The sequence below is a fragment of the Cuculus canorus genome, chromosome 5 (genome assembly GCF_017976375.1).
Source record: "Cuculus canorus isolate bCucCan1 chromosome 5, bCucCan1.pri, whole genome shotgun sequence".
Lineage (NCBI taxonomy): Eukaryota > Metazoa > Chordata > Aves > Cuculiformes > Cuculidae > Cuculus > Cuculus canorus.
This window is the reverse complement of record NC_071405.1, coordinates 66,977,257-66,988,282: the sequence shown is the minus strand read 5'-3', so window position 1 is coordinate 66,988,282 and position 11,026 is coordinate 66,977,257. Positions and strand designations below refer to the sequence as shown.

General features: G+C 41.7%; 1 protein-coding gene across 1 annotated transcript; it reads right to left on the bottom strand.

The window, feature by feature from the left end:
• Window positions 1-10: 10 nt before the first annotated feature.
• PNN (pinin, desmosome associated protein) lies at window positions 11-10,759 on the bottom strand. Its single transcript, XM_054068001.1, has 9 exons — window positions 10,502-10,759; window positions 9,751-9,822; window positions 8,850-8,918; window positions 7,540-7,612; window positions 7,347-7,441; window positions 5,343-5,418; window positions 3,539-3,694; window positions 3,318-3,456; window positions 11-2,281 (listed from the first exon to the last, which is right to left on the bottom strand). The coding sequence occupies exons 1-9, from the start codon at window positions 10,612-10,614 to the stop codon at window positions 993-995; spliced, it is 2,082 nt and encodes a 693-aa protein (XP_053923976.1). The 5' UTR covers window positions 10,615-10,759; the 3' UTR covers window positions 11-992.
• Between the last annotated feature and the right edge of the window lie 267 nt (window positions 10,760-11,026).

The window sequence follows — 11,026 nt, the reverse complement described above, 5'->3', positions numbered from 1 at the left end:
TATAAAAACCAGCATTTGTCTTCATAGATAACACCATACCACTTTAAGTTGTATTAAATACATTCAGAAAGCATTCTTGCACGCACACTACATTAGCATTAGGTAGTCCCAGATAACGCCAACACTGCAATGTACTTATTCCTAGTGGTATGAAGGGATCAAAGATTAGTCTGAAACTAAAATAACTGCCCATCAGAGCAAGGACCATCATTAAACAGATTAACTGTCTCCAGAACATAGATGTACATACACACTACCACAGCACCTGCAGAAGGCAGAAAAGAGTGGTATTCCAGACTGACTTGAGCTATCTTGACCAGAGTTAACATTCCCATTTAATCACTGCTTGCCTATGGATAGGAAAAAGTTTATAAAACTGGAAGATAGAATTGATTAAGAGCTCGTGATTACAGAAGAGAAAAGGTATGGATCCAAATCGGATACTTTCCCTTCCTGCCCAGCACTGGAGAGATTAATCCCTTTTCTGGGTCTTAAGATTCCCGTTCTTGCAAGGAATAGCGGGAAAAGCAAAATTATCCCTTTCCTGCAACATTGCCTCCCTACATATGATCTAAAAGGAGAATTTAATTGTCAACAGGACATCTCAAACAATTTATTTAAAACGTACATTTATTTCTACCAAAAAAAAAAAAGCACACGATACAGAAGAAGTGATCACATTACTTAAAACTTTACCTACTAAAATATACAGAGGGTCTTAGTGAGTACACGGTATTTAAAAAAAAAGATGCAAAGGAGTGTTAATCTTTTATTTTTACATTTTCGGGATCTTCACATAATATTGGTAAGTAACCTTTTACAAAATTATGTAAAAAGTACAAGAATGCCTGGTAAACAGTCTGCATTTTTTCAAAAGATTTTTTACAGCATGCAATTCTTAAGGCAGCCTTCTCCTCCTCCTTACAAGGAATCCTTCCACTCAAATAATCTTCTGCTGCAAAGATTAGGCTAAGGAAGCTTGGTCTCTTCTGTTAACGCCTTTTGTCTTTCCTGTCTGATTTACGGTCTCTTTCACTCCGTGAAGTTCTCTTGCCTGACCGACTACTTTCTGATATTGACCTCTTTCTGTCAGATCTTGAGCTTTTATCCTTTGAGCTTTTAGTATCTCTAGTCCCACCTTTTGAGGACTTGTGACTTCTATCTGCTCCTGAAGCATCCCTTCGCTTCCTATCTGCGCTCCTTCTGCGTTTTCTATCTCTGTTATGCCCTCTTCCTCGGCTTCGACTTCTACTTTCACTACTGCTAGAGCTACTGCTGCTACTGCCCCTGGTAGTACTTCCACTTGTAGTGCTGCTGCTGGTGGAACTACTCCGGCTGCTAGTGCTGCCGGTGCTGGAACTACTTCCAGTACTTGTACTGCTGGAAGTGCTACTGCTACTACTGCTGCTGCTACTACGGCTATGATTCTTACCAGTTTTGTTCCCCGCCCTACCCCTGCTTCTACTCCTAGTCTTACTCTTAATTTCTACACTCAGTGTCTGACTCTGCTCTGTCTGTGCCTCAATCACCTTTACGGATACCACAGCACTTTCATCCTTGTCTGCTTGGGGCTCTGTATCCTGAGTGGACTGAGACAACTGAGGTGACTGTGGCAGTGGCACAGACTGTGGCTGAGATAAAGTCTCAGCCACAGGTTCTGCCTGAGCTTCAGGTGCCTTCTCCTGCTTTCCTTCAGGTTCAGGTATCAAACCAGAAATAGAAGCTTTCTCCTTCTTGGGAGAAGGAACATCACACACTTGTTCTGGCTGAGCATCACACTCTGTTTCTGGTTCTGCTTCTTTGCCATTTTCATTTTCTACAGGTTCTACGCTATCTGCCTCATTCATTTCAGCCACATCCTGTTCATTATCCACTGGCTGAATGTTTTCACCTTCCTCTTTTGCAACTGTGACCTCTTCATGCTGACTATCCTGCTGCTTGTCATTCTCCCTCACCTTGGTAGTCTCTTCTACTTTAACCTCCATTTCATGTTTCTGTTCATCCTCTTCCTGTTCTTTCTCTGCATCACTATGCCCTGAACCTGTTTTTCCCTTTTCCTCCCCTACCTCCTCCATTTCTACATCATTGTGCTGATTACCTGTCTCCATCTCTTCCACCTGCTGAGCCACCTTACCCTCTTCCTGCTCCTTGTTCTGTTCTTCCTTCTTTTCTTCATTCTGCACCTCCTGATGTTCTTTTTCCTTCACAGATTGTCTTCTGGGTCTGGCCTCCATTTTGTTAATCTGCTCTGCAAATTCATTTCGCCTGCTTTCAAAGAGTGCTAGGGAACAAACGCATAAATAGTATTTTCAGCTAATATACAGACACTGAAGTCTACTTTCCCCTTAACTATGAGTTATTAAACTGTTTAATTTCAATATGCATCCTTATCCATTCTGAAGTAGCAAGCATAAATTCATGCATAATGACAAAGACTGCTGGTTACCTTAAGAAAACAAAGCAAAGCTGACTATAAGAACAGTAGAGCCCTAAATCTAAGCTAACAGGAAGAGGTTTTGACTTCATTAAAATCAACCCAAACAACAGTGTACCTTAATATACTTAACAATACCTTAATTTCCTGGTATTTATATATTAACAAGGTTATACTTCCTAAAGTAAACAAAAGACAGTAAGAATCAGCAAAAAGCTGGTTAGGTATTAAGAAAGCTTAAATAACATAAGCTACTGAGACAGATGAGTTAGCTTCTCCTATTCCCCAATCCCACACAATGAAGAAAAGCTCTCTAAGGGAAAAAAAAAACCAATGCATTCTCCATTTAATAAGAAAGAACAGTAGCACTACCATCAACCGCAGTATTTTAAACTGTTTTCCAAAAGAAAAATATAGTCATCCTGTGAAACAGAAACGAACACACATTAAGTTAAAAAAAAAAAATAAAATCAAAGTTCCAGTGTTATGCTTAAGAAAATGCTTCTCAAATGCTCTGTAAAAAACCTGCATTTCCTTTGGTCTTCAATCCACAGAATCTGCCTTTCCAAAACACTAAGTTTCTGTACCAGCGTACATCTGGGTACTAAAGCTAATAGAAAGGACTATGTTTTAAACACATACCTCTGAGATTATGCATACAGCTCTTTAGACTTCTTGTAAGAGAATCAAAGCACATCCAACATAAATATAAGTCACTGAAAGAGTAATTTTCACTTATGATGAACACTTATGCAAGAACATATAGTTTGTCCTAACCGTGAAATTAATGTATTTAAGAAGAGAGACTTAAAAGAAATTTGTACAGGAAACACCAAAGGGAGGCAGGAGCAAGGGCCTTTGTATCACCACTAAGACCACTTACCATTCATCTTTTTCTGTGACTCTTCCATCAACTTCTGCGTAGCAGGACACATTCTGCCAGGTATGTAGAATAAGTGGGGTTTTGTCTTTGTTCTTATGTATTTAATTATTTTAGCATTATGTTCATTCCATTCTTCTTGCTGAGAAATTAAAGAAAATAACTGTAAGACACACAAGAATAGTTTAAACAAAAGAAGGGTCAACAGCAAAACTAAAACTCACCAACTGCGCAAGCTCAACCTTTTGCTCCAGTAACCGCAGCTCTGTCTGTTTAGCACGTCTTTCTTCAAAGAGTTCTCGCCTTTCATTTTCAACTTGCTTTCTTTCTTCCTCTGCTTGCACTTCAAGCTTTTGTTCAATTTCTTGTCGTCTCTTTTGCTAAGATAAATAGAGAAGAATCCTGATTAACCAAAAATATTTAGGAAAGTATTCTAATTTGCACCAATTAAAATTTTAAATTATTTACACCATAAAAGGCATTCCTAAAAACACATTAAGAAATATCTTCCGAGTTACAGGCAACAGAAGAGAAGAGTCTCACTGCCTGCTGGCACCTATTTTTTTGTACATTAACGATAAAATTATGGGTCCCTGCTTTTCTATATCTCAGTTTGGATTTGAATTTTCAACACAAGTTTCAACATGTTTAGGGTTTTTTTCCCCCAATGTCGGAAAAAAGAAATGGATTTCAGATATTCCACTTGTGGAGGGAAAAAAGTTAACTCTCTCAGAAACAAATGAAGGACTGTAGATCAATTTTTATGACCAAAAAAGCCTACATTGTAAGTACTTTCAGTATATTCACTGCTATTTAGATATATTACTATAATCCAGGAATGCCCTGTTTATATGTCCTAGACAGCCATATGCTCAGATTTTACAACTGTCTAATAAAAAAATACAGTTCAGTATGCGGGCAACAAAATAGCTGTGTCAAAACTCCCCAGGCCTCTACATTGATTTATACTAAGTTTTTTATGCATGAAGAAAACAATGCCTATACAAATTCACAGGCAAATGTCACAAAGAGCAGTAACTCTTTAAAGTCTTTATGCAAACATATCCTGCTATAGATTAGACAAAGACTCCACGTTTCTAGACCATCTTAAGCAATCGTTTCTTGTTCTAAAGGCAGGCAGGCAACAGAGAACTTTGGTCCTTTCTCGTGTGCTACACAAGTTTGATAAAACACAGGATATCCAAATACTGAATCTGAAAGTAATCAATAGCAATACTGCAAGCTGGCTATGCTATCACTAGGCAGAACTTTTTAAAGTTTAAAGACTTTGTATTTGCTTCCACCAGAGAGCTGAAAGTCTTTCAAACACTGTCTATAATGTAAAGCCTATTAGTATTAACTGAATAACCCATTTAGGGCAACAGTAAACAAATGCCATACTCTCCACCATTCAAAAGGACACAGTAGGAATAAAATTACCACCATCCTACATGGAAGTTCTCTGAAGTTACCACTAAGCCATGCAAAGCCTTCCCTTCAGTACCATTACATATCCATTTACTACAACCAGGAATTGTGTTATCTATTCTGGGAGGGAGAAGCCACATGTAGTCAAACAGACAGCAGAATACAACCATACATTTCTATACACTCTGTATCACTTAAACACCTGGAACACATCAGGGTGGGCATTGCTTCAGTAGTGCTGACTCACCATTATTTACAGAAGTAGCCTATGAAGTACTAGTTACCTGATTAAATTTCATTTACTTTGAAAAGATCCCCTAATATCGAAAAAAGATAATTTTTTTTGTGGTGTACATGTTTTGAAAAGTATGGCATTTAAGAAAAACAACCAACAACAAAAAAAAAAATCAAAAAATTATTGCAGTCTCTTTCCTGCCTCCCACCTCAATTCCACTAAGCTAAATCAAACAAAAACTTACATGCACTCTTACCAATTTATTGCACCTGCAACCTACACCATGGGGAATTTTCTATTTGAAGCAGCTTAACCACACAATTTTGCTTTACTATTTACAATCTGAAAGAACAAAAAATAAGTACCCCCTCAGTAGCAATTGTGGACTCCTGCTTAAATTTTTGAAGAGTGCCCATCAACAAGCCAAATATACGTCGATTCCTGAATAAAAACAAAGAAAAGTTTGAGACTCAGTTCAAGTACTAAGATTTTTATTTGCATAAACAACCACAGAAACTTTCCACCTCAGAGACCTTTATTTTTAAAGGCTCACCATTACTCAAGGCCATTAGCAACAGAACACACTGAGTGTGCCAACAGGCAAGGGTGTAATTTACGGTGACATATCATATTTTGCTTAAGAGCAAGACAACTCTTATCCATAACACAGCACAGTTAACACTGGGAAAACTGGAAGCCTGCACGTTTTGCACCTGGAAATAATGACACTAAAGAAGCGTTAACAAAAAAAAAAAAAAAACAAATGCAAAAGCAGAAAGTACTGCTAAAGTTAAGTAAATACAGTGGGACGATCAACAAGACAGTGAACTGGAAGGTCACCGGGCTTTCTGAAAAAATATACCCTCCCCACCTTGCTCAGAGGATTAAGGAGAAATGGAGCCACAGAGGAGTGTAAGCTTATCTGTCATGGTCTGCCTACCAAAATCTACAATGAGATACTGCGCTATGGGATGAAACCAGAATTGTTTCCATACAAGTAAGCGTTGTTTTGAGAAAACTTAACTAAAATTCAAGGAATTCCCTTCTTTTAAGCAAGAGCTAATCTATCAGATTTCACTTTTTCTTTCTCTCCATTTAATACCCAAATAAGCCTTTACAGCAAGAGGCAGATTCTTACTCGCCTTGAACTTCTACCCAATTAAGAGAGAACGGAAATGCTACTCTCTTCACTAAGTACTGCTCTAACACAGCAGCACAAATCTGACATGGAAAGATAAAGGTATTTGTATATTAAACAGTAGAAATAGGAACAAATAAATAATTGAAAGCTATAGATTACTCGAGGGCATTTGTATATGAACGTCATCCCAGAAAACACTGAGACAAATCACAAGTTCAATGGATGCTGTCCTCTTAAAAAGGCCCTTCTCACACAAGTCACACAGAGATCAATACTGGTTTTCTCATCTCCCCAGAAGACTACTCAAGTGCAAAGTAGTAAAAACTACAATTCTGAGCAAAAAAAGCTTTTAGTGCCTGAAGCTCTAGGAAGTCCACTAAGAATTTTTTAAGTCTTTCTGTAAGAAAAGCAGTTAGAAACTGGTGATGGAGGCAACAGCAGTCTGTTAGTGGTATTCTAAGTGTAAAAGAAGCAAATTAAGTCCCTTTTCTGTGCCAACTGATGTGTGGACCTTATCAGAGAAGCTGTCTATAGTTCTTTACACCAGATATCATTCTTCTGTTTAAGATATGGGTTATTACTGCACCAGGTGAGCAGCAGACTGAAGCAGGTAAGAGTCCAAGAGGTTGGATACAGTTGCAAGTTTGCTTTTCCTACACCTCTTCACAACAGAACTTTTATGAGCTACTCCAACACAAATAAAAAATATATATTTTATATATAGCATATACAGATATATAGGAGGAATCTAAAAAAGCAGACAAAAGGAAGGTCAGGCTACACACAGTAATGAGTCTGAACAGAAAAGAGATAGAAAAAGTGTTCTGTTAAAAAAAAAGGGAAAATCCACACCCAAAAGCCTCCCTCAGCCAACAAAACGCAGGATGTATGAGACACAGTTGTAACCATCCGAAACGTTAAGTAACCAGTGGAGCTATATATATTTCTGTCTTACTCAAAGATGATCAGTCACAATAGTACCAGCAAATCTATTCCTGAAGGTGGTCTGAGGAGTACCCCTGTCAGTTACATGACATGAATGATGTGTTGTTACTGTTGTGAACTTCTTTGAGAGAATATTTTTTAAAATCAATTTTATATCATTATGGTACCTTTTTAACGTAACTTAAAATATATAATAGCATCTATATAATACATGGAATCTAAAGATACTTCCTATGCTAGCACTCAGAAGTATCACGTTAGTGCTTAAGAGATTTTTGCATACCTTGCTTTTCCTTTCTCATCCATATTTTGATCTTGTATAAGGTCTCGACGTGTTCGTTCTTTGGAGGTAGCAACAACAGAAGATGGCAACGCTGGCTACAACAACAACAAAAAAAAAAACCCAACCAAGCTACTTTGTTCATGTTCCAGACAAGTAAATTACCCCCTGCACAGCTCCTTTTATCACGTATTACCTTTTTAATATCATCATCTTCTGCGTCGCTTTCTTGGCGTGATTCTCTTCTTGTCCGACGTTCTCCACCCAGCCTGAGGACGAAAAAGTATTAGCGGTCACTGTAAAACATATATTTAGGAAAGCATCTGTTTTAATGGTAGAAAAATACAAGTCAGCATATCTAGAACCAACACTTCTAGCAAAAATCTCCCCACTGTTCCAGTGACCAGTTGGTAACGTTTCACAGACAGAACCTACTGTTGGGAATAACTGGTCAGAGAAAACAGTTTAAGTTTTAATACAACTTGCACAGTAAAGTACAACTGAAAAGTGTACCTCATTACCATATCTGACATTTTAGAGAACCTTTGGAATTTATTTCCTGTTTATAACAGTTGTCATTTTTTTGACAATCTCTAAAATGGCCATTGGCATAACAGGATCACGAGACAGATTTAAATGCATCACAGTATAAAGGTCATCATGATTTTTCCAATGGGAAATGCTATTTAAGTTACATAGCCAAATACCTAGAAAACAGATGAGAAGAGGCTTAGGACCTGAGCACTTGGATGAACTGAGGCTTTAACAAAGAACAGCTAGGCAGTGTGTTAAATTTTCGGCTTCCACTGTCAGCTTTGTGGTACAGCATTTTAGTACTGCTAAAGCCATTTCACAGTACTCATTTTGTGTTAACACAAAAATTCAACAACAAGCCTTGATTTAGTCAAGAACTACCATCGAACTATCAGTGCCCACAGTATGAAGCTCACTATAATCAGTCACATCTGACAGATCTGGATTGAGATGTGAAAGCTCAAACTACCATCGAACTATCAGTGCCCACAGTATGAAGCTCACTATAATCAGTCACATCTGACAGATCTGGATTGAGATGTGAAAGCTCAAAATCTGAGCCTGCTGTCACATTGTATGCATTCAATTTATTGATGGGGAGTTCTCAGTCATAATTCAACTCGTCTACTGTAAAACAAATCTGGGCTACCAAGTAGGATGTAATATAGCAGGCTGTGCATCATAGAACAGAAAACTCCAATAATCTTTGTATTGCTCTATCTCTGCATCGATGCTATAATGTTTACTGCTAGAAGATGCAAAAAAAAAAAAAAAAAAAAGATTTCTCCACTGTCAACGCAGTCAATGGATATCATTCAAATATATTTCCAACAAGTCTTGTACATGTAATCTCTGAAAAAGACAGTGAAAGTCATTGGTTCTTAACAGTTATTGAGTCTAAGCATTTTAAATTTACTGTTATAAATTCTCATTCTGATAAAGCAAATTCTCTGCATCAGTTTTTACACCCACCTACTGGTTGCCCCTTCGAGATCCCTCTGTTTGGCTGGGGGTCCTCCTCCACTATCCGAGAATCCACGCCTAAAAGAAAACACTTGTGATCTCAGAACAACATAGGCTAACCCCAGGTCCACCTTACCCCCATATAATCAAACTGTGTTTAGGCTCTGTGGTCACAAGTTAACAACAAATTTTACTCAGCTCTATTATCATTTATTGTTACTATTGCAATAAAGCGCTTTAACATACTGCTTGTGGACCAGAATTTCTGCACTTACTAAATTGCGTAGCTACACAAAACCAAGGACCTCTATTATGTTCAAGTGTTCATATTTCAAATAATTTAAGACATATTAAGCCTTAATCAGCAGTTTAATATTGAAATTCAATGAAAAAAACACCACACGCTCCATTAACAACTAGTGAACGAAAGCTGGCCTTTTTGTTCTACCTGGGAGGGGAAGAAAAAACCACTACAAGACACTAGTAGTTCTACCTACATATTCTTTAAAATTCTGGCTGATTTCAGCTCTTTCTATTCCTCCAGGAACAACTATGAGTTTCTTAATTACTGAAAGACTTATTTTTAAATGATTTCAAAGAGTCAAGGTCCCAGACACCACATAACTCCTCCTTTAACTTTCATGTTTTCCCTTATTTTTGAGGCTAACAGCTAAAAGGCTTAGGGAAAACAATCCGTTTAAACTTCTTATGACTCAGAATGAGAAAGTGCTTTAAATTTCAAGCGTTAACAGAAACCCCCAGAAGCCCTGGAGGTCTTTGGCTCCTGCCTACTGAAACAGCAGCACGGCAAGGGACGGGGTCAGCGAAGAAACACAGACAACCCTGGCGTAGGGGCAGCAAACCAGCACCAGAAAACAGGGTGGAAGAACCCCCGCTGCCTGCTCCTTACCTCAGCAGTAAGCTCCCGCGCCCTCTACCTCCACCGGGGCCTGTGATGGCCAGCAGTCTGTTTTGGGGGGGCCTACAAGAGACACATCGGGAGCTGTAAGTACTGCCTGGCCTCCCCCACCACGACAGGTGGACGCCGAGTGTCAACTCACCGGACCGGGACCCCGGGCGCTGCGGGAATGGCCCAGAGGAGGGCGCGGGGGCAGCCCCTCGCACACCCCCACACCACCACCAACCCCCCCACCCCCCTCCGTCAGTCCCACCAACCCCAGCCCCCCCCCCATTCCCACGACCACCACCACTACGACCATTACGCCCCCACGACCACCACCCTCCCCCACCAAAACTAAACCCTCACGACTCCCACCTCCCCACGACCGCTCGCCCTCCAACGACACCCACCCCCTGACCCCTCTACGACCGCCCCCCCAACTCTCACTCCCTCTACAACCACCTCAACTCCTCACCCTCTACGACCACCTCGTCCAAAACCCTTCCCTCTACGACCACCTCCATCACGACCACCCCCCGCCACGACCACCACCACCACGACCACCCCCCCACTACGACCATCACGACCACCCCCCCACTACGACCCCCCCCTACGACCACCACCATTACGACCACCATCATCACCACCCCCACCTCCCAACGACCACCACCATCACCACCACCCCCCCACGACCACCATCGTCACCATCACGACCACCGCCACCATTACGACCACCCCCCCCGCTCCGCCCCCTCCTCACCTCACATCATTGGGGTCCCGTCCCGTGAGCTTGCGGATGTTCTCGTCCACGTGCTTGAGGCTCTCCTTGGCCTTCTCCAGCTGCTCCTGCAGCGCGCGCACCGCCACCGCCATCCCGCCCACGGCGCGGCCAGGCCTGGGCCCCGCGCAAGGCACCGCTGGGTAACGGCGCGAGGCCCCGCCCGGGCGCGGCTCCGCAGCCAATGGCCGGGCGGGAGAGCGGAGGGCTCCAGACGGGCGCCCCGGCCTGCCAATCCCCGCGGGCAGCGCCGGAGCGACGCCGCTCAGAGCCAACGGGAGCCCGCGCGAGGGTTTCCCGCAGCCCAATCAGAAACCGCGTACGTGTGTGGGGGGGGAGCGCGTTATCCCCACCCGCCGGGGACGCGCCCCGCTTTCCGACTGCCGGCGGGGGGGCCGATCGCCGCTCCGGGGGCGGCAGGGAGGCTCGGGCGCTCCTTTTCTGGAGCGTTATCGGCGACGCCGAGCTTTTCAAGCGCTCTCCCCGCGCCCTTCCTGAGGCGGCCGG

Excerpts from the sequence above, each read along its gene's own strand:
- PNN (XM_054068001.1), bottom strand. The coding sequence starts at position 10,614 with ATGGCGGTGGCGGTGCGCGCGCTGCAGGAGCAGCTGGAGAAGGCCAAG. Across the intron at positions 3,457-3,538 it reads AGGTTGAGCTTGCGCAGTTG|CAAGAAGAATGGAATGAACA; the intron begins GTGAGTTTTAGT and ends TTAATTTCTCAG. Across the intron at positions 2,282-3,317 it reads GTCACAGAAAAAGATGAATG|CACTCTTTGAAAGCAGGCGA; the intron begins GTAAGTGGTCTT and ends TTTGTTCCCTAG.